The sequence below is a fragment of the Trachypithecus francoisi genome, unplaced genomic scaffold (assembly GCF_009764315.1).
Source record: "Trachypithecus francoisi isolate TF-2019V2 unplaced genomic scaffold, Tfra_2.0 Lachesis_group3, whole genome shotgun sequence".
Taxonomy (NCBI): Eukaryota; Metazoa; Chordata; class Mammalia; order Primates; family Cercopithecidae; genus Trachypithecus; species Trachypithecus francoisi.
This window is the reverse complement of record NW_022681468.1, coordinates 88,252,033-88,275,252: the sequence shown is the minus strand read 5'-3', so window position 1 is coordinate 88,275,252 and position 23,220 is coordinate 88,252,033. Positions and strand designations below refer to the sequence as shown.

General features: G+C 38.8%; 1 protein-coding gene and 1 long non-coding RNA gene across 2 annotated transcripts in view; one reads left to right on the top strand and one right to left on the bottom strand.

The window, feature by feature from the left end:
* The window catches only part of LOC117070129, a 35,072-nt gene extending 29,831 nt beyond the window's left edge, over nucleotides 1-5,241 (top strand). The window contains exon 4 of the long non-coding RNA XR_004431776.1: nucleotides 5,048-5,241. This is a non-coding gene — a long non-coding RNA (uncharacterized LOC117070129). The remainder of the gene's footprint in view (nucleotides 1-5,047) is intronic.
* Nucleotides 1-23,220, bottom strand: part of CERS3 (ceramide synthase 3) — a 121,865-nt gene that overhangs the window by 29,212 nt on the left and 69,433 nt on the right. Inside the window, exon 11 of the mRNA XM_033188834.1 lies at nucleotides 17,462-17,615. Within this exon, the coding sequence (XP_033044725.1) occupies nucleotides 17,462-17,615 (154 nt within the window). The remainder of the gene's footprint in view (nucleotides 1-17,461; nucleotides 17,616-23,220) is intronic.

Here is a 23,220-nt window from a genome sequence, read left to right as displayed (position 1 = left end):
AAACTAATTTCTTTTACCCACATCTACACACTGAATGAGTGTTCAGGAATAAGGTTTCTTTTGTGTCACACAAAGCTCTCTTCTGAGACTTAGGTAGTAGGGGTGGGGAGATAGCCACAGGGAGGGTGCGGCCACAGGAAACAGTGGGAGATTAGCAGGGATAGTGCTGGCCAGCATGGGGCCTCCCTACACCTGTTTTTACCAAGCTCTCTGGCCCAATAACCCATTAATAAAACTCTCATATCCTGCTGTGAATGTGCAGATTTATTAACAGGCCACGAGCTGTGCCTGTGCCCCCGGTCTAAAGTTCAGATTCCATATAAGACATCTGTGTGTATGCGTCTGTTTCTCTACTAATAAAAAGGAGACTATCTGTTCCTTTCAGGATTATATAAAAATTCATTTCGTTTTGGGAAATGATGTTAAAAATAATGGGAACAAGGGATGTCAGAGCTTCTTGTACTGGGTTCTTCCCCCTCCCTCACCCTCCTTTCCAACATCAGCAAGACATGGTCTGTGGTTCTGGGTAGATCACAGTCCATATTTGGGACAGAGGAAAGAGAGGCAGGATTGGAATCCCACAGATATCAATTCCGTGCTCTCAGGAAGCAGGTCTCATCTTAACAAGCCCTTTCATTTGCAACTGCCTCCTTTGACTTCCTGTTGGCCAAATGACTTGGGAGCCTAGCACCTTGAAAGAACTAGTATTTTGAAAACCATTGCCAGAAAACATATAAAGCAAGAAATTTAGCACACTGGAGCTAATATGTGATAAACTAGAGTATGGAAGAACCCTCGTATAACTCAGCCAGTCCTGAGTGATTACAGGGAAGAGACGTCTGCTGTTGGAAACAGATGCCAGCAGCCAGAACCTCTTTGAGTAAACAGGGAGTACCGAAGAAAACTGGAATAAAAGCTTGTTTTACACTGGCTAGCCATATGCAGAAAACAGAAACTGGACCCCTTCCTTACACCTTATACAAAAATTATCTCAAGATGGGTTGAAGATTTACATACAAAACCTAAAACCATAAAAGCCCTAGAAGAAAACCTGGGCAAGGTTTGACCATTCAGGACAATATGACCATTCAGGACATAGGCATGGGCAAAGACTTTATGACTAAAACACCAAAAGGAATGGCAACAGAAGCCAAAATTGACAAATGGGATCTAATTAAGCTAAAGAGCTTCTGCACAGCAAAGGAAACTAGCATCAGAGTGAACAGGCAACCTATACAATGGGAGAAAATTTTTGCAATCTATCCATCTGACAAAGGTCTAATATCCAGAATCTACAATGAACTCAAACAAATTTACAAGAAAGAAACAAACAACCCCATCAAAAAGTAGGTCAAGGATATGAACAGACACTTCTCAAAAGAAGACATTTGTGTGGCCAGCAAACATGAAAAAGAGCTCATCATCACTGGTTATGAGAGAAATGCAATCAAAACCACAGTGAGCTAGTATCTCACGCCAGTTAGAATGGTGATCATTAAAAAGTCAGGAAACAACAGATGCTGGCGAGGCTATAGAGAAATAACGCTTTTACACTGCTGGTGGGAGTGTAAATTAGTTCAACCATTGTGGAAGACAGTGTGGCAAATTTCTCAAGGATCTAGAACCAGAAATACCATTTGACCCAGCAATCCCATTACTGGGTATATACCCAAAGGATTATAAATAATTCTACTATAAAGACACATGCACACATATGTTTATTATAGCACTATTCACAATAGCAAAGACTTGGAACCAACCCAAATGTCCATCAATGATAGACTAGATAAAGAAAATGTGGTACGTATACACCATGGAATACTATGCAGCCATAAAAAGAATGAGTTCATGTCCTTTGCAGGGACATGGATGAAGCTGGAAACCATCATTCATAGCAAACTAACACAAGAACAGAAAATCAAACATTGCATATTCCCACTCATAAGTGGAAGTTGAACAACAAGAACACATGGACACAGGGAGGGGAACATCACACACCGAGGCCTATCAGGGGCTGCGGGGAAACGAGAGGAAGAGCATTAGGACAAATACCCAATGCAAGCAAGGCTTAAAAACTAGATGACGGGTTGATAGGTGCAGCAAACCACCATAGCACATGTATACATATGTAACCAACCTACATGTCCTGCACATGTATCCCAGAGCTTAAAGTAAAATAAATAAATAAATAAAATAAGATGCTAACAAGACAAAAGTTTTTAATAATGCTAACAGACCAGTTTTGCATAATCATAATGATAGGACACCAGCTATAGGGGATTCTAAAAGTACAAAAAAGAGAGATTGTTTTGCTTATTTAAACATCCTAGTATAGTCTTTTCCATCAGAGGTCAGTTTGCCTAAAATTAAGAGCTAAAAAGACACACTGTTGTCATCAGCAACAGAGAGACACTGCAACATCTAAATGTGGTAATCATGACGATCCTATAGGAAGCAGCATCTGTTGTTTCCTGACTTTTTTTTTTTTTTTTTTTTTCTTTTGAGACGGAGTCTCGCTCTGTAGCCCAGGCTGGAGTGCAGTGGCCAGATCTCAGCTCACTGCAAGCTCCGCCTCCCGGGTTCACGCCATTCTCCTGCCTCAGCCTCCTGAGTAGCTGGGACTACAGGCGCCGCCACCTCGCCCGGCTAGTTTTTTGTATTTTTTAGTAGAGACGGGGTTTCACCGTGTTAGCCAGGATGGTCTCGATCTCCTGACCTTGTGATCCGCCCGCCTCGGCCTCCCAAAGTGCTGGGATTACAGGCTTGAGCCACCGCGCCCGGCCATCAACTTCAACTTCTTATAAACAACTCTACCCTTTATAAAAACTCAGGCTTATGATTGTTTTAAGGTAGAAAAATCCCCTAATGGGGATACCATTAATGAGATTTTTCTAGAGTACCCTCTATGAAATTAATTCATTGATTAATTTATTGGTTACTTGTTAATCAATTACTTGTAAAGTAATTAATCCAATTACTTGTAAAGTGATGATAACAAACACTGAGCAAGGTAGAAGATACCATTATGAAATTCATGAGAGGCCAGGTGCAGTGATTCAAGCCTGTAATCCTAGCACCTTGGGAGGCTGAGGTAGCCGGATCACTTGAACTCAGGAGTTTGGGACCAGCCTGGCCAACATGGTGAAACCCCATCTCTGCTAAAAATACAAAAATTGGTCAGGTATGGTGGTGCATGCCTATAATCCCAGCTACTTGGGAGGCTAAGGCAGGAGAATCACTTGAGGCAGAGGTTACAGTGAGCCAAGATCGCACCACTGCACTCCAGCCTGGGCGACATAGCAAGACTCTGTCTCAAAAAGTTAAAAAAAAAGAAAAAGAAAGAAATTCGTGAAAGCTGAGCATAAGCCACACTAAATGCACACTCAGGAAATATTAATACGTATCAGTTATGTTTTGAGGACGTATGTTCACAAATACAAAACCTCTGTGGAGGCCGAGGTGGGTGGGATCACGAGGTCAGGAATTCGAGACCAGCCTGTCCAACACAGTGAAACCCTGTCTCTACTAAAAATACAAAAATTAGCTGGGTGTGGTGGCGGGCACGTATGATCCCAGCTACTTGGGAGGCTGAGGCAGGAAAATAGTTTGAATCCAGGAGGCGGAGGTTCCAGTGAGCCGAGATCGTGCCACTGTGCTCCAGCCTGGGTGACAGAACTAGACTCCGTCTCAAAAAAAAAAAAAAACCTCTAGGGAAGTAGTAGAAGAGCCCAATATTAGCAACATGGTCTCTGAAGCGTCAGGCTTCATGGGGGTGAATCTTGCTGCTGTGTGACATTAGGCAAGTCATGTAACTTCTTCATTCGCCCTCGTTCTCTTCCTCAAAAAAGAGGGATGACAGAAGCTGCTCCACAGAGTCACCAGGAGACTCAAGGTCAGTAGGAATTCACATATATGGACATGCATGGCAAACTGCAATACAATAGCAAGGCCTTGCAGAGAGGAGCCACAGTATCTTGGTAGACATTAATGGTGTCTTGGTAGACATCAGTGGTCTCTTCCACTGATGTCTTCCAGTTCTAAAATTCTATAGGAATTCCATTTTGTTGTTGAGCTGAATATATAGTGTAGAAGAACATTCAGATTTGAAGTTCTTGAAGCTAAGCAACTCAGTACAGTTATTTTTACCATTACAAGTTTACAAATGATGCTGTTCCTTGAATAAATTTCCAAGCTAGTTAATCCGTACAAATATTCAGAAATATAAAAATATAAGTTGATGGCATTTCTTTTTTTTTTCTAGACGGTGTCTCACTTTGTCACCCAGGTTGGAGTGCAGTGGTGTAATCTCGGCTCACTGCAAGCTCCGCCTCCCGGGTTCATGCCATTCTCCTGCCTCAGCCCTCCACCACACCCGGCTAATGTTTTTAGATTTTTAGTAGAGATGGGGTTTCACCGTGTTAGCCAGGATGGTTTTGATCTCCTGACCTCGTGATCTGCCCGCCTCGGCCTCCCAAAGTGCTGGGATTACAGGCGTGAGCCACCACGTCCGGCCTAAGTTGATAGCATTTCTAACATACTTTATTTCAACAATCAGTCTTTGTGGTATTTTTATAAATTATTGTTCAGCAAAGTGCAGTTTTACATTCCCTCTTACCTACGAGCAGAATAGACTTAGAGGCTTCTTGGATGTTACAGACTTTGTGTTTCTTCCCTAACGTGTTGACATCTGTGAGAATGTGTCAAAAATGACCACCTGGAATGTGAGTCATGAAAGTTAACTGGCAGAAGACAGCTTAGAAAACTGTCACTGGAGCCTTTGGTTGCAAGTCAAGGACTCACAAGGTCAGCAGCAGCACTGTCTGCCTGAGCAAAATGAAGAGGCTTGCTGAGAGCCAACTGCCAGACAACGACTCATTCACAGGCTCTCTGTAGTTTGGTAGAAAGAATCTGCTGAAGTAGTAATATTGATCATATTGATCATGACAATGGCAGCTAACATTTACAATGTGCTTACTATGTGCCACCCACTGTTCTAAGGGCTTTATCCTTCAATGCAGGCACTAATATCATCATCCCCATTTTACAGGTGAGGAAACTGAGACAACTAATGAAGTAATATACCCAAGATCACATTGCCAGTGAATGGGAGAGCTGAGGTTTGAATCTACACAGAACCTGTACTCTTAGCTATCTAACTGCTTTACTTGGAAGTGATGTGAGATTAAAAAAAAGAAGAAAAACAAAATATTTTCTTATGCTTTAAAAAAGTTCAAAAGTAAGTTAAAAGATTTATGCTGCATTTTAATCTATGATCTTGATTACTCATCAATTGGATTATGTACCCACTTTTTTTTTTTTTTTTGAAATGGAGTCTCACTCTGTCTCTTAGGCTGCAGTGGAGTACAGTGGCATGATCTCGACTCACTGCAACCTCCACCTCCCTGGTTCAAGCAATTCTCCCACCTCAGCCTCCCAAGTGGCTGGGATTACAGGCCCATACCACCACGCCCAGCTAATTTTTGTATTTTTAGTAGAGACAGGGTTTCACCATGTTGGTCAGGCTGGTTTTGAACTCCCGACCTCAGGTGATCCTCCTGCCTCAGCCTCCCAAAGTGCTGGGATTACAGTCATAAGCCACTGTGTCTGGCCTGTATTCACTATTTATTTTCATTTTTTGAAAGTTTTGTGGGTACCTAGTAGATATATACATTTATATTTTTTAACTTTTGAAAATGTTTGAATATTTACTATTTTATAACTCCATACAAGTATTTTAAATTAATTTTCTGGTTTTTCTAGCTATTATTATTATTTTTTTACCTTAATTCAAATAAAGAATAATTTAAAGGGTGAAGTGTTACAAGTTGAGAGACTCAAGTTCTAGTCTTGGCTTTGCCATGAAATTACTGTGTGAATTTGGTCTAGGCTTCGGTTTCTTCATGTTTATTAGTGTGTTCCTTTCTTTAGCTAAAACAGTTCGGTGTATGTAAAGTATCATTCTATGAACTGAAGAGATCCTGCCTGTTGAGTTGCAGATGGCTGGGCAGGTTGCCAAGGGGCTAGTTTCTCCATCCTGGCTTTCATGGCTGCATGCTACAGTTACCCCAACATGTCTTGACTACTTACCAGCACAAGATGTCACAGAGACATGCTTGAGTTGGCCAGGATCCAGGATGATATTTAGAAAGAAGAGAATAAAAGCTTAAGGATGATCAAGTTCTCTTACGTAATATTAAACAAAAGCATACTATTTCCTTCTAATTTCCTCTCAAGGCACTTCTCATGTTAGCAAAGAAAATGACAAGATGGGTGTCAGCCTGTCATATTTTCTGATGTAATATATGGGCTAGTAGCTCATCACAAAATCAACCATTTTATAGCAACTAGATAAGTTTCAGTGCCAACCCTTGTTCTCAAGCAGTGGGATGCCTGCTAAGCAGGCCCATATATGCTAGAGTTTTGAAATTATAGTGATATTTTTATTTTTAAGGCATTCAAGAGCAAAAGCAAATAGTGGAAGATTCTCATTCATCAAATGCAATGACCTTATTGTTTAGGAAAAATAAGATGTGACTATTACCAAAAATGCTATTTTTAGAAGTATAATCACCTTCTTTTCAGTCTGCCATGAAAATTCATGGAGACCAAAAATGATTAATACATTATTTTGTAACCTGCTACCCAAAACAGGGTGGTTTGTTTTCCAAATTTTGTATCCTTTGCATATTTAAAGTTACTTACTGAGAGTTTTCCATGTGTAAGGAATTGAAGGGACAAATTCACAATCTCTGTTACAAGACTTAAAAGGAATTTTTGGAGGCTTATGAACGTCTGCAATTTCATTTGTAAAGTATCCAAGAATTTGTCACCTTAGTAACAATTAAATGCATTAAATGCTAAATGCTTATTAAATAGAGTTGAAAATGGATTTGTTAGTTGTTCCTCTAAAGATTTTAACTCCAGCCTATAGCCCTCTCCTCCCCTTTGCAATGCAACTATGCCTTCACATAGTGTTCTTTAAAAGGAGGCTTTATGGCTTTGGAGGAATACGCTGATTTCACAGCCAGTTTTGCCACTGCTATGGAAAACAGAGTACACATGCAAGCCAGCTGAAGTCATACAAACTGCAAGGATTACGGCTGTGGGGGCCTCCACAACTCCTGTCAAACTGCAATTAGAAACAGCTTCTCCAAAGGACAACATGAGAAATTAGAAATTCTTGTCGATGGCTCCCCAACCTGCTGGGTTTCTAATCAGGCCTGGCATGACCCATTAGAGATCAGACATAGGAAAATCATAATGAAACTAAGGTATCTTCTGTTTTCCAAGTTTCACTCCCCCTGGATCCTTTCCAAGTCTGTAATTATTGTCTCTCACCAGTTAATAAGGGAACCGTTTCTCTATGGGGACAGGAGCTTTTGGAAGGCTGTACCCAATCGTTACAGGCTCAGTCCAGGGCCCTTCCGTCACACCAACTACTGCAGGTGCAAATTATCTAACTGATTGAGTTCTTATTTAACTTATCTCAGTTACTTCAACTTTATCACTCAGAGAATAAGACAACTTTTTCAGAGATCATAGAAAAGCTATTTAGAACTTTAATAAACTAGAACCATTCAATGAAAAACTAGAACCAGGCCGGGCGCGGTGGCTCAAGCCTGTAATCCCAGCACTTTGGGAGGCCGAGACGGGCGGATCACGAGGTCAGGAGATCGAGACCATCCTGGCTAACACGGTGAAACCCCGTCTCTACTAAAAAAAAAATACAAAAAATTAGCCGGGCGAGATGGCGGGCGCCTGTAGTCCCAGCTACTCGGGAGGCTGAGGCGAGAGAATGGCCTAAACCCGGGAGGCGGAGCTTGCAGTGAGCTGAGATCCGGCCACTGCACTCCAGCCCAGGCGACAGAGCGAGACTCCGTCTCAAAAAAAAAAAAAAAAAAAAAAAAAAAAAAAAAAAAAAAGAAAAACTAGAACCATTCAATGAAAGATTTTTTTCTTGGCACCACAACTTTAAGGGGGAAAGTTGTCTTCTCATTTTTTTTTTTTTTCGATTAATCGAGATGTGGCCTAATTTCCCATACCTCTGTCAAGATCTAGAAGCTAAGAGATGGTAGAAAACTCAGAGGTCAATTATGGCAATTTCCATTTCCTTTGCCAACTCTTCAATGATCTTTGAGACACATTTACTAAAGTTGGAAACTAATTAATCAAAGAGTTGATTAAAACCAAGCTTATCAGACTAACTGCCAGCATCCTTGGTAAACACAAGTCAGTCAATCTGACAATACAGTGCTGTATATATTATACACGGATAGGAACACCTAAATGTGAGCCAGCTGTAACTTTCAACCTGACAGATCCTTAATTAAAACTCCCTTATGTAAACCAAAAATAAAATTCTAAGCCCCCCAGCTGCCTGATGGACCCCCTCTCAGCCAAGGACATTTCAATGTAAACCTGAAAATCTAGTTCAGGCCGTGATGGGAAGTGAGAATCAGACACACCTCATTATATACCCTCCTTCCTTTGGAATCCAGGCACAGTTGACCATCAGTAACATTAAAACAGAGATCTTAAGACTGACTTTTGTAGCAATAAGACACCAAGTTCCAGCCTGACTCTAGTATAGCATCACATGATAGACAGCAGCCCCTGAAGGAAACTGAAGTATTTTACTCCAAAATATATTTCTTTGATATATTTTGAAATGGCCCTACCAAACTGTCTCTTGTGAAGCAAACCTACATTTTGCAGAGAATCGCCTTTCCTTTCTGGATCTTTCCTCTGATCCAGGAGAGAATGAATTAACAGTCTGGCACCTTTTAAGGTCTGATAACAGCACTGAAGTCAGCTACTTGGAGGCTTCATCTGCATGATAAAACCTTGGTCTCCACAACCCCTTATCTTAATACAGACATTCCTTTCTATTGATTTCAGCTCTTATCTAATGAGTTATCTAATAACTCTTTCAACCAATTGCCAATCAGAAAAATCTTTGAATCTGCCTATGACCTGGAAGCCCCCCACTTCCAGTTGTCTTACCTTTCCAGACCAAAGCAATGTACATCTTACATGCATTGATTGATGGCTTATAGCTCCCTAAAATGTCTAAAACCTAGTTGTAGTCCGACCACCTTGGGCATGTTCTCAGGATCTCCTGGGGCTATGTCATGGGCCACTGGTCATTCATATTTGGTTCAGGATAAATCTGTTCAAATATTTTACAGAGTTTGACTCTTTTCATCAACGCTTAGTAGTAGAGTATGATTTTAAGACAAAGCAGAAATGCGATCTTTTTCAGTTGCTTTAAAGGCTCAACTCAAACTCCATCACTCAATGAAACATTTCCTAGTCCCTTGAGTTAATTTCTCTTTTTATCTTTTCTTCCATAGCAAGTTTCTGGAGCCTGTATGTACCATAGGACATTCTGTATGCTACAGTTAGTTGCCGGTAGGTGAACATTCTCCACTAGATGGTGGGCTATTTCCCTAAAGTCAGGGATTATCTTATTCATCTCTGTTGCCTTTCCCTCACTGTTTTCTGGAATTAAAGCAGAGAACCTAATTCAAAACAACACAACAAAAAACCTTCAATAGTCTAAAAGGTCGAATCAATAGGCTAATTAATTTGTTATTATTTAGAGAAGATGTTTTCAGAAACAAAGTATAGTAAAATGATGGACAGTATTTCAGAGAGTAGTGGGGAGCAAGCTCAGAGGAGAGCATTATGTGCAATTTGGATATTCAGTAAAAATAAACATAAGGCTCTGAAGTATTATTCAATTATCATCACAAAGGTTGTCCAAAACTAGAGCAAATTTTGACTCATTATGGAATTCTTTGAAAAGCAGCAATCGGGAACAACTAGAGGCATCTGGTACATGCCTCCTCACAGAGGAAGCAAATTGCAAGTAGATAATCACACTTTGAACAGATCCTCTTAAAGAAGAGTGGAATTTAACAGAGAAGTGACAGGAAACACTTAAGGCAAGAAAGCAAAGGGAAGCCAAGACCGTCTGCTCAGCTAAGAACCTGGAGACACTCCCCAATGTGGGAAAAGGGTAAGTAAAAAATCTCAGTGGTCCACATTCCCATCATAGACTCCTGCAATTCTAGCCACAGGAGAGCCCCTCCACGCTCATGGGCCATAAGACTAACATAGAGAGCTGCCTAGAGTTGACACAAAAGCATCGCTCCATAGAAGGAGCTCACACTGGGTCCCACATACCCCCTGAGTCCTAAGCAGCTACAGCACAGTGCCATTTTGACAGCCTAGCCTCCGCCAAACTGCAGCCTGTGCTGAAGCACAACAGTCCCTGCATCAACACATTCCTGGAACCCCACTGACATCCCCCATGTGTGGGCACTGCTGTGGTTGGCTGTTGCTACCAGGGCTGAAGCAGTAACCATTGACAGTGGCCCTGATACTCCCAGTAGTGTGCCATCACACATTTGTATGTGTCCCACTGCTGGATGCCACTACCAGGGTAAAAGTGCAAGCCACTGGCAGTGACCCTACTGTCTTAGTAGTAGAGTTGCCATGCATTTACAAGTGTCCTGAGGACAGGTTACCCTATCCACAGCTGCTACATGGGGATGAAGCATGTGCTCCCTAGCCAACTACCTGCAGGTGCTACCACTGAAAGCAACCCCACTCTTCCCAGTAGCAGGGCACCCTGCCCCTGCCTACCACAACCAGCACATGCGTGCACCACAGTGGGGCCTGAGGATAGGTCTGCCTGGCTTGGTTCCACACTCCCTCCACCTACCGCCCAAGTATACCATTGGAAGGCCTAGAAATCAACTGGCTATGTTTACAATGATTGGTACCTGAGCACTCCTCCCAGGGGCCTGAGGATGTGCCCACCTAACCTGCTGCTATCACCACAGCTAGTACTCACCTGCACATGCCACCTGCAGGCCTGGGGACTGGCCTTCCTAGCCCATTGCAGCCACTGCCAACACCAGTGCAGACCACTTGGGAGCCAGAGGATTGTTAAGTGACTGCTACTGCCATTGCCCATGCCACAGCTTCTGCCCAGGGGCCCAAAGACTGACCTACCTCCTGCCCCGTCACTGCCACTGTTGGCACCTGGGAAAGCTATCTGAAGACCCAAGAATCAGCCTGTCTGGAGCTGCTAATACTACTGCCCAAGGATAGGACCATTTGGCCCACTACTGCCACCACTGGGGCCCAAGGACTAGACCACTTGGCATTCCCATCCCCAGCAAAACTTCACCAAAGTCTCCACTAACCGCACCCTAAGCCAATGAAAAATTCACAGACACCACTGAGGTTGTTTATAGCCAAAAAAAATCATGTAATGACTACACTATTGCATGCACCCAGAATCAGAACCAAAGTGCCCTACCAACAACCACTGTAAGTACATCTTCAGGAAAATATCCTCCTCTATGAAAGCAAATTCAAAAAAATGTAAGAAGCAACTGTTATATCAGATGTGTAGATATCAATTTAAGGACACAGAAACATAAAAAAGCAAGGAAATATAATACCTCCAAAAAAACACAATAATTCTCCAGCAACAGATTCTAATACAAACAAACTTAAGATGTCTCAGAAAAAGAACTCAATATAATTATATTAAAGAACCTCAGTGAGATATAAGAGAACACAGATAAACAATACAAGGAAATCAGAAAACAATTCATAATATGAATGAGAAGTTTACCAAAGAGATAGATATCATAAAAAAAGAACCAAACAGAAATTCTGGAAGTAAAGAATTCATTGAATGAAATACAAAATACTTTCAAATGCTTTAAAAATAGACTAGATTGGCCAGGTGCAGTGGCTCACACCCATAATCCCAGCACTTTGGGAGGCTGAGGTCGGCAGATCACAAGGTCAGGAGACTAAAACCATTCTGGCTAACATGGTGAAACCCTGTCTTTACTAAAATACAAAAAATTAGCTGGGCATGGTGGCATGCACCTGTAGTCCCAGCTACTCAGGAGGTTGAGGCAGGGGAATGAATCTCTTGAACTCGGCAGGCAGAAGTTGCAGTGAGCCAAGATTGTGCCACTGCACTCCAGCCTGGTGACACAGCGAGACTCCATCTCAAAAAAAAAAATAAATAAATAATAATAATAATAATAGACTAGATCAAGCAGAAGAAAGAATTTCAGAACTTGAAGACAAGTCTTTTGAAATAACTCCATTAGATAAAAATAAAGAAAAAAAAGAATGAGAAAGAATGAACATAGCCTACATGACATATGGGACACTGTAAGGGAAACAACTTATCGAACTTTTGGTGTTCCAGAGGTGAAAATAAAATAAAATAATAGAAACCTGTTTAATAAAATAACAGCTGAAATGTTCCCAAGTTTGCAAGAGATTTAGACATCCAGATACAAGAAGTTCATAGATTCACAAATAGATATGATTCTAAAAGGTCTTCACTGCATATTATAGTCAAACTGTTGGAAGTCAAAGACAAAGACAGTATTCTAAGAACAGCAACAGAAATGTGACTAGTCACCTGTAAGGGAACCACCATCAGACTAACAACAGAAACCTTACAGACCAGGGGAAAATGGGATGATATGGTCATATTCCTGAAAAAGGGGGGAAAAAAACCTGTCAGCCAAGAATTCTATACCCAGAAAAATTATCTTTTATAAATGTAGGAGAAATAAAGTATCTTCCATATAAGCAAAAGCTAAGGGAATTCATCACAACTACACTGGCCCTACAAGAAATGCTTCAGGCAATTCTACATCCAGAAGTGAAAGAATCATATCTACCGGCATGAAAACATAGAAAAGTATAAAACATACTTGTAGAACAAAGACATAAATAAAGAAGAGAAAGGACTCAAATGTTACCACTGCAGAAAACCACCAAACCATAATGATAAACAATAAGAGAGAAAGAAAGAAAAAAGGACATACAGAACAACTAGAAATTAATTAATAAAATGACAGACATAATCCCTCACATATTAATACTAACGTTGAATGTAAGCAGATTAAACTTTCCACTTAAAAGATAGAAACTGGCTGAATGGATTTAAAAATGAACCACTATATGCTGCCTACAAGAAGCTCATTTCACCTGTAAAAACACATATAGACTAGGCCAGGCACGGTGGCTCATGCCTGTAATCCCAGCACTTTGGGAGGCCAAAGTGGGAAGATCACAAGTTCAGGAGATCAAGACCATCCTGGCTAACATGGTGAAACCCTGTCTCTACTAAAAATACAAAAACAAGATTAGCCAGGTGTGGTGGTGGGCACCTGTAGTTCCAGCTCTAGGGAGGCTGAGATGGGAGAAAGGTGTGAACCTGGGAGACAGAACTTGCAGTGAGCCGAGATTGTGCCACTGCATTCTAGCCTGGGTGACAGCAAGACTCTGTCTCAAAAAAACAAAAAACAAAACAAACAGAAAACCAAAACAAAACAAAACATATAGACTAAAAGTAAAGGAATGTAAAAAGTTACTCCTACAAATGGAAACCAAAAGCAAGCAGAAACACCTATACTTATATCAGACAAAACAGACTTTAATTCAAAAAAACAGTAAAAATAGACCAAAAAAAGTCAATTATAAAATGATAAAGAGATCAACTCAGCAAGAAATACAATTCTAAATATATATATAGCCAACAATAGAGCACTCAGACATATAAATCAAATATTACTAGTGAGAGAGATGAGGCCCAATACAATAATAGTTGCAGACTTCAACACCCTACTATCACCATTAGACGGATCATCTAGACAAAATATTTACAAAGATACATTGGATTTAAACTGCACTTTATGCAAAATGGACCTAACAGACTGTTACAGAACATTTCATCCAGTGGCTACAGAATACACATTCTTCTCATCAGCACATGGGACATTCTCCAGGATAGACCATATGTTAGGACACAAAACATGTCTCAACAAATTTTTAAAAACTGAAATTACATGTAGTGTCTTTTTAGACCACAATGGATTAGATAAAGAAGAGAAAGGACTCAAATGTTACCACTGCAGAAAACCACCAAACCACAATGATAAACAATAAGAGATAAAGAAAGAAACAAAGGATATACAGAACAACTAGAAATTAATTAATAAAATGACAGAAATAACCCCTCACATATTAATACTAACCTTGAATGTAAACAGATTAAACTTTCCACTTAAAAGATATAGACTGGCTGAATGGATTTAAAAATGACCCACTTATTAAATCAATAATTAAATGACCCACTTATTAAATCAATAATAAGAGAAACTTTGAAAACTATGAAAATTCTATGAATACATAGAAATTAAACAACATGCTCCCAAATGACCACTAGGTCAAGAAAGAAATTAAGAGGGAAATCAAAACATTTCTTGAAACAAGTGAAAATCAAAACACAACATATCAAAACCTATGAGATAAAACAAAAGCAGTGCTAAGAGGGAAGTTTATAGCAATAAACTTCTACATCAAAAAAGTAGAAAGATGTCATATAAAAAATCTAGTGATGAACCTCAATGAACTAGAAAAGCAAGAACAAACCAAATGGGAAAATAGTAGAAGGAAAGAAATAATAAAGATCAGAGTAAATCTAAATGAAAGAGACTGAAAATAATTACAAAGAATCAACAAAATTAGAAGTTGGTTTTTTGAAAAGATAAACAAAATAGATTGCTAGCTAGACTGACCAAGAAAAAAGGAGAAAAGACCAAAATAAAGAAAATCAGAAACAAAAAAGACACATTACAATTGATACCACAGAAATACAAAAGATTATCAGAAACTATAGTGAATAACTGTACACTAACAAACTGGAAAACCTAGAGGAAATGGTTAAATTCATAAACATATACAACGTCCCAAGACTGATTGAGGAAGAAACAGAAAACCTGAATAGGCCAGTAAAAAGTAAAGAGATTGGATCAGTAACAAAAATCTTTCAACAAAGAAAAGTCCAGGTCCAGATAGCTTTATTGCTAAATTCTACCAAACTTACAGAGAAGAATTTACAGCAATTCTCCTTAAACTACTAAAAAAAAAGAAAAAAAACTGAAGTGAAGGGAATTCTCCCTAACTCATTCTACAAGGCCAGCATTACCTTGATATCAAAACCAGACAAGGACCCAACAACCAAAAAATACTACAGGCCAATATCCCTGATTAACATAGATACAAAAATTCTCAACAAAATTCTAGCAAGCCAAATCCAACAGTACATCAAAAAGGTAACATATCATGACCAAGTGGGATTCATCCCAGGGATGCAAGGTTGGTTCAATATAAACAAATCAATAAATGTGACACATTACATAGACAGAATGTATAATACAATTTATATGATCATCTCAATAGACACAGAAAAAGCATTTGATAAAATTTAGCATCCTTTTATGATAAAAACTCTCAACAAACTAGTCATAGAGGGAACGTACCTGAACATAATGAAGGGCATATATGACAAATTCATAGCTAACATCATACTAAATGGTGAAAAGCTGAAGGCCTTTCCTTTAAAAACTGGAACAAGACAAAGATGCTCACTTTACTACTCCTATTCGACGTAGTACTGGACATCAAAGTCAGAGCAATCAGGCAAGAGACAGAAATAAAAGGCATCCAAATTAGAAAAGAGGATGTCAAATTGTCCCTCTTTGCAGGTGGCATGGTCTTATATCCAGAAAAACCTAAAGAACCAAAAAAGTCTTAGATCTGATAAATAAATTCAGTAAAGTGACAGGATACAAATTCAACATAAAAAAATAGTGTGTCTATATATGAACAACACACTAACTGAAAAAGAACTCAATAAGGCAATCTCATTTACAATAACAACAAAAATACCTAGGAATAAATTTAACCAAGGAGGTAAAAGACCTCTACAAGGAAAACTACAAAATATTGATTTTTAAAAATTGAAGAGGACACAAACAAATGGAAAGACAGCTCATGCTCATGGATTAGAAAAGTTAATATTAAAATGACCAGACTGCTCAAAGCAATCTACACATTCAATTCAATCTCTACCAAGATAGCAATGTTGGCCAGGCATAGTGCCTTACACCTGTAATTCCAGCACTTTGGGAGACCAAGGCAAGAGAATTGCATGAGCCCAAGAGTTTGAGACCATCCTGGAAAACATAGAGACCCCATTTCTACAAAAAATTTTAAAAATTAGCAAAGTGTGGTGGCATGTGTCTGTAGTCCTAGCTACTTGAGTGGCTGAAGTGGGAGGATTGCTTGAGCCTGGGAGATTGAGGCAGCAGTGAGTCATAATCATGCCCCTGCACTCTAACCTTGAAGACAGAGCAAGACATTGTCAAAAAAAACAAAAAAAAAAGATACCAAAGCCATTTTTCACAGAAATAAAAAAAAAAAATACATACATTGGGGGAAAGGACACCTTCTTCAATAAATAGTGTGTAGAAAATTGGATATCCACATGCAGAAGATTGAAATTAGATCTCTATCTCTCATCATATACAAAAATCAACTCAATATAGATTACAGACTTAAATATAAGACCCTAAAATATAAAACTACTTGAAGAATACATAAGGGAAGTACTTCAGGGAAATACTTCAGGACATTAGTCTAGGCAAAGATTCAATGGCTAAGACCTCAAAAGCACAGGCAGCAAAAACTGAAATAGACACATGGGACTATATTAAGAAGCTTCTGTGCAGCAAAGGAAACAATCAACTTAGTGAAAAGACAAACTGTTGAATGGGAGAAAATCTTTGCAAATTATTCGTCTGATAATGGACTAATATCCAGAATATACAGGGAAAACAAACAGCTCAACAGTAAAACAACAACAACAAATAATAGTAATAGTAATTCCATTAAAAAGGGGCAAAGGACATGAATAAATATTTCTGAAGAAAAAACATACACTGGCCAACAGGCATATAAAAACCCACCAGGTTGGGAAGGGTGTGTTGGTGGGGTTGGAGGAAGATGAAGAAAGGCTGGGTAATAGGTAAAAACTTAGAGTTAGATAAAAGGAATAAATTCCAATGTTCAGTAGCAGGTGACTGTAGTTAACAACAATACACTGTATATTTCAAAATAGCTGTAAGAGAGGATTTGAAATGTTCCCAACACTAAGAGATGATAAATACTCAAGATGATGGATACCCCAAATGTCCTGACTACACATTCTATGCATGTACAAAATATCACATAAATATGCACAAATATTACATTCAATAAACAAAAGTTTAAAAATTTTCTTCAAGCATAAAAACAAGCAGCAATTTTTAGAATTTTTGAATTTTTGACATTTTTTAAATGTCAAAAATAACATGTTCTAATAAAAGCAATTTCTTAAAAGCACCTTAAAGACCTACTTATGAAAAATCTAGCTCTATTTTACCAAAATTTTAATCAAAAATGATCAAATCAAGAAAAAATAATTCTGGTTAAAACCATGAATTAACTTGAATATTCAACAGTCTGGGCCTCACCATTAACCTGGTAATGACATTAAGAGCAATAACATTTGGACAGTCCTTACCTTCATGAATATACATCTGTTGAGCATCTTCAAGATGTAATAACCCCAGTAAAGGTGAAGGACCTGCAAGATCATGAGCTGTAGGTTGAGGAAGATGTACGAAAAGAAAGGCTCGAGGTAATACATAGGCAAGATCAGTGTGCAATATAAAATCCTGAAACACCAAACAGATGAGAGAATTTCATCACAACCAAAGCACTCATTAATTTTCGATAATAAAATAAATACTTTTTCTCCTAATAAAGCCCAGGAAATTATTGAAAGAAAAGATACAATAATATTGTCTTAAATATCATTACTGGCAAGCAACAAAAAAAGTACAATCTGTCTTCCTGAAGAAAAGTTAAAGAAAACAGCATTTTTATTACACAGTGTTTAAACTAGAATGTACCTTGGTTTCCTCTTTTCCAACAAGAGCATACACTAACCATTTTTACCTTCTGGTGGTGGAGTTAGAGGATTTTGAAGAACAAATAAGATAATGCATGTTTACATAAGTTTATTATTGCCTTAAAACATAATCTCATTTATTTGGCATCAAAGGTGAATACAGAATTCTACAAAAGTAAATTTTCCAAATGAAAGAAGCTTTAACAAAGCAAAAATTCCATGAGTACTTACACTTGTGCTTCCTAAAGTAAATTGCATGCTTTATTAGTTTCATAAGTAGGCTCCTGGACAAAATTTGAACTGCTCCTGATGACGTAAGATGCACAGTGTCTTCAGATATTATTGCCATATGGGCTGGGCATGGTGGCTCATGTCTGTAATACCAGCACTTTGGGAGGCTAAGGTGGGCAGATCACCTGGGGTCAGGAGTTCGAGACAAGCCTGGCCAACATGACCAAACTCTGTCTGTACTAAAAATATAAAAATTAGCTGGGTGTGGTGGCATGCACCTGTAATCCCAGCTACTAGGGAGGCCAAGGCAAGAGAATTGCTTGAACCTGGGAGGCACGAGGTTGCAGTGAGCTGAGATTGCGCCACTGCACTCCAGCCTGGGTGACAGAGCAAGATTCCGTGAAAAAAAGAAAAAGATTTTATTGACATATGAAGGGCTATTTGTTCATTTCTCAAACTTAGATAGTACCATGAATTTAGAGTCTTTCAATAGGTTTGTTTATAAGTATATTAGTTATAGAAATAATTTTTTCATGTAACATTGGGGAAACAAGAAAATTGTCCATAACACCGTCACCTTAAACAAACAATATTGTAATTTTCATGCATTCTCTTCCAGTATTTTCCTAAACAATTTGTTTTTTTTTTTATTAACATGCAGTAAAATTTACTGTTTTTTGGTGTATCGTTCAATGAATTTAATGTCTATAGGTTTGTTTAACCACCACTACAATTAGGATACAGAACAGCCTATCTTGCCAAAAAATTCTGTGATGCTATCCCTTTATTGCCACACCCTCCTCCACACCTAAACTTGGCAAACACTTTGCTCTGTATTCTTTGGTCTGTCTTCCAAAAACATAAATGGAATCATACATTGTGTGAGCTTTTAAGGCCACCTTCTTTCACACAACATAATGCTTTTAAGATTCATTCAGTTTTCATGGTTATCAATAGCATGCTCCTTCTTATTACTGAGTGTCACTCCACTTTATGGCTGCACCACAGTTTGTTTTTTTACCCACTGAAGAATATTTGGGTTGTTTCCAGCTTTTGACATTTATGAATAGAACTGCTATAAATATCCATGTAGATATTTATTTGTGAACAGAAGTTTTGATTTTTCAAGGGTAAATATATAGAGGTAGAATTGTGTGCCATCTGGTAAATATATGCTTAACTTTATAAAAAACTGAAAAACGATTTTCCATAGTGGTTGCTTTACATTCTCACCAGCAAAGCATGAGAATGTCAGTTGTTCTTCACCTTTGTTTCTACTTCACATTGTTCTGTATTTTTGCCACTGCAGTAAACATAGCATTTGTGAGATTTTATGTTCAACTACATTTAGCTTTAAGTCAAAGACATTTTATGCTATTTAGACAACTTGATGTATATAGTCTTTCATAAACTGAAATTATTTCTGTGAAACTATATATTTCTAAATGCGAGATTACTGTTTTAAGGTGTACATTAAAGTTAGAAAAATTCAAGGTGTATATTAAAAGGTACTAAAATGTTGTCAAATTATTTTCCAAAATTGTAACTATTTATAAGGCCACCATCAATTTATGAAAGAAGAGTTTCACTGAACTCAGAACTGGTATGAAATAGTTTCAAAATTTCTTAACTTAAAAGATAAAATACTTTCAGTTTACATTATTTGCAAGGCCTTAACATTTCCCCTGTGTCTGCTTAGTAGCTCTATTTCTTCTTTTGTAAGTTATCAGTTCAAGTTCTTTGTTTGAAAAACAGGGGCCAGGTGTAGTGGCTCATGCCTGTAATCCCAGCACTTTGGGAGGCCGAGGCGGGTGGATCACCTGAGGTCAGGAGTTCAAGATCAGCCTGACCAACATGGTGAAACACCATATCTACTAAAAAAAATACAAAAATTAACCAGGTGTGGTGGCAGGTATCTGTAATCCCAGCTTCTCGGGATGCTGAGGCAAGAGAATTGCTTGACCCTGGGAGGCAGAGCGTGCAGTGAGCCGACATCGCACCACTGCACTCTAACCTGGGTGACAGAGCAAGATCCCATCTCAAAAAAAAAAAAATGTAATAACTTGATTGGTTTTAAAAACTTAGCAATTACAGAAAAATATACAGAGGTTAAGGAAGGAAAAATCACTTGAAGTCTCACAACTTACAGGTAACCCAGAATATTTTGTTAAACATGATTCAGGATATCGCTCTCAAAACTATATTCTTTTTTTTTTTTTTTTTTTTTTTTTTGAGAAGGAATCTTGCGCTGTTGCCCAGGCTGGAGTGCAGTGGCGTGATCTCCACTCACTGTAAGCTCCGCCTCCCGGGTTCACGCCGTTCTACTGCCTCAGCCTCCTGTGTAGCTGGGACTACAGGTGCCCGCCACCACACCTGGCTAATTTTTGTATTTTTAGTAGAGACAGGGTTTCACCATGTTAGCCAGGATGGTCTCGATCTCCTGACCTTGTGATCCGCCCGTCTCGGCCTCCCAAAGTGCTGGGATTACAGGCGTGAGCCACCGCGCCCAGCCAAAACTATGTTCTTTAAGGTGCTTTTTTTTTTGCACCTCATAGCACCACATGATTTTATGTAACAAGGTGATCACTACCTATGTATGATTGTTGTACCCTGCTTTTTTCATGCAATAACATGTTACAGAGAGCTTTCCACATCAATAAACAAAGCTATATATCAAGAGTTAGCAAACTTGTTTGTAAAGGAACAGATAATAAATATTTCAGGCCTCTGGATCATTTGGTCTACGTTGCAACTACTCAATTCAGTCATTACGGTACAAAAGCAGCCATGACAGCTAACATTACATAAACTAATTCATGTATAGAAAGTACATACATTAGTGTATGTGGTTGGGTTCCAATAAAACTTTATCAACAAAACCAGGCAATAGGCTGAATTCGGCCTTTGAGCCATAGCCTGCCAACCCCTACTGTGTATCACCATATATAATGGCTTCACAGAAATTCATTTAATAGATATATAATAATTTAACTAATCCCTTATTAATAGACATTTAAATTATTCCCAAATGTTCATTATATTCAAAAGAATGCTGTGAGAATTACTTGTAAAAGCCTTTTTTTTTTTTTGAGACAGGGTCTCACTCTGTCTCCCAGGCAGGAGTGCAGAGGCATGATCACAGCTCACTATAACCTCTACCTCCCAGGCTCAAGCAATCCTCCAACCTCAGCTGCCCAAGTAGTTGAGACTCCCGGTATATGGCACAACACCTGGCCAATTTTTGTATTTTGTTTTTTGTAGAGACAGGGTTTCACCTTGTTGCCCAGGCTGATTTCAAACTTCTAGGCTTAAGGAAGTTAAGCCTTCCAAAGTTCTGGGATTATAGGCATGAACCACCATGTGTGGTCCTATAAAAACGTTTTGATGTAATTGCTTGATTATCCACTTAGAATAGCTAAAATCCTGAATCAAAGAGTAGACTCATTTTACAATTTGGAATATAGTGTTACACTGCTTTCCAGAAAGACTACACCAATTGATATTCTTGCACCCAATATATAAGATTACCTGCTTGCTTCCTCAGATATTGACCAATACTGTATTTTATCAGTCTCCACCTAAAATAACAGAGTACTGTTTATATTCATATTTTTATTTAATGTGGAGTGATTATATATATTTATATATCTATTTATATCTTTTATTGGTTATTTTACTTGGCTACTTTTATTTATTCTTTACGAACTGCTTCTTTGCGGCATCTGCCCATTTTTCTATTGGAGCATTTGTTTTTTTCTGTTGATTCTTAAATGCTCTTTATATATTAATGATATCAACACTATTTTTAAATTATGTTAGTTAGCTTTATACAGTCCAGTACTTTCTTTGAATACTGATTTTTTTTGGCAAAGTAATTTAAAATTTTTTAAAATCAAATCTGTCAATTGCTTATTTTATACTTTGCATACATGTTATGCTTTAAAGGCCCTTTTTCAGCCCCATCAATATAAAACATATTTTCCCATATTTTCTTAAAATCCTGGCTTTACTACTTATATACCATGTCACTTATTTGTGCATTTCCTCATCTGTAAAATGCAAGCAGAGAGTACCTACCTTATTCATTCAATAAACTGTTAAAATACTGAGCACCTACTAAAGTGCGACCTGACACTAGGTAGTAGCCAGCAATGTAGTAATGAATGAAAGGGACCAAAACCCCTAAACTAGTGGGGCTTAACTTCTGGTACCCACATTTATTTATAAGCTTATTACAGGAAATGATACATGTAAAAACCTATTTGCCATTCTGGTTTGTTGGATCCTTGGGCAATTTTGTGCCTTATTCTGTACTCTCTCTGCCTAGAATGTACTTTCTCTTTTCAGTTGAACCTCTTTCCATCCATTAAAGCATGGGTCTCTCCACAACAAAAGTTTCCATGTAATTCTGGTCACCCCTGAATTTATTCCTTTCCTCCTGGCTCTCCCCTCCTCACTAGCAGGCAAGTTTTCCAAAGGCAGTGGCCAGGACACCTTCACCTCTGGGTCCTTCCCTTGTCTGGCTCAGGGCCTTGCCCCTTACTAGGTCTCCTACTGGGAATTTGTCACTGTTATTATTGACAAAGGGACCTACTCAAAAATACCTTCTTTACACAGTCTACTAGAGAATATGAATAATTAGCTAAATATACAATTGCCCATTGTGATCCATGCAAAGAAAGAAAGAAAAGGACAGGGCATATGGCAGGGTTCTACATGTACAAAGACTTGAAGTGGGAAGCATGACAGAAAATTAGAGGAGCCGGGAGAGGAGTGGCAGTGAAGGGTAGTGTAAGATGAGGTGGGAAAGGTGAAGAAGCTATCTCAGGTAGGCCTTGCAAGTCAAGGCGGAGGTGTGGCCTTCATTGTGAGAGCAACAGGAAGCTTGGCTGGTTTTAGAAAGAGGAATGACACATGTGGAATAGAATCATCAGAGCTGGGTTCAAGGCTCAACGCCACTAATTTCTTGGCTCGAAACTTGCATAAGTCACTGAGCCTTAGTTCCTTAGTCACTGGGTAGAACTAACTGCCCCTCCACCACCTCCTTTGACTAGAAGCTCCCAGGAGACACACAGCCAGCTTTACAAACTGTATAGCCCTCAGAATGAAAGAAGCTGCCATTAAGATGCAAATGTCTT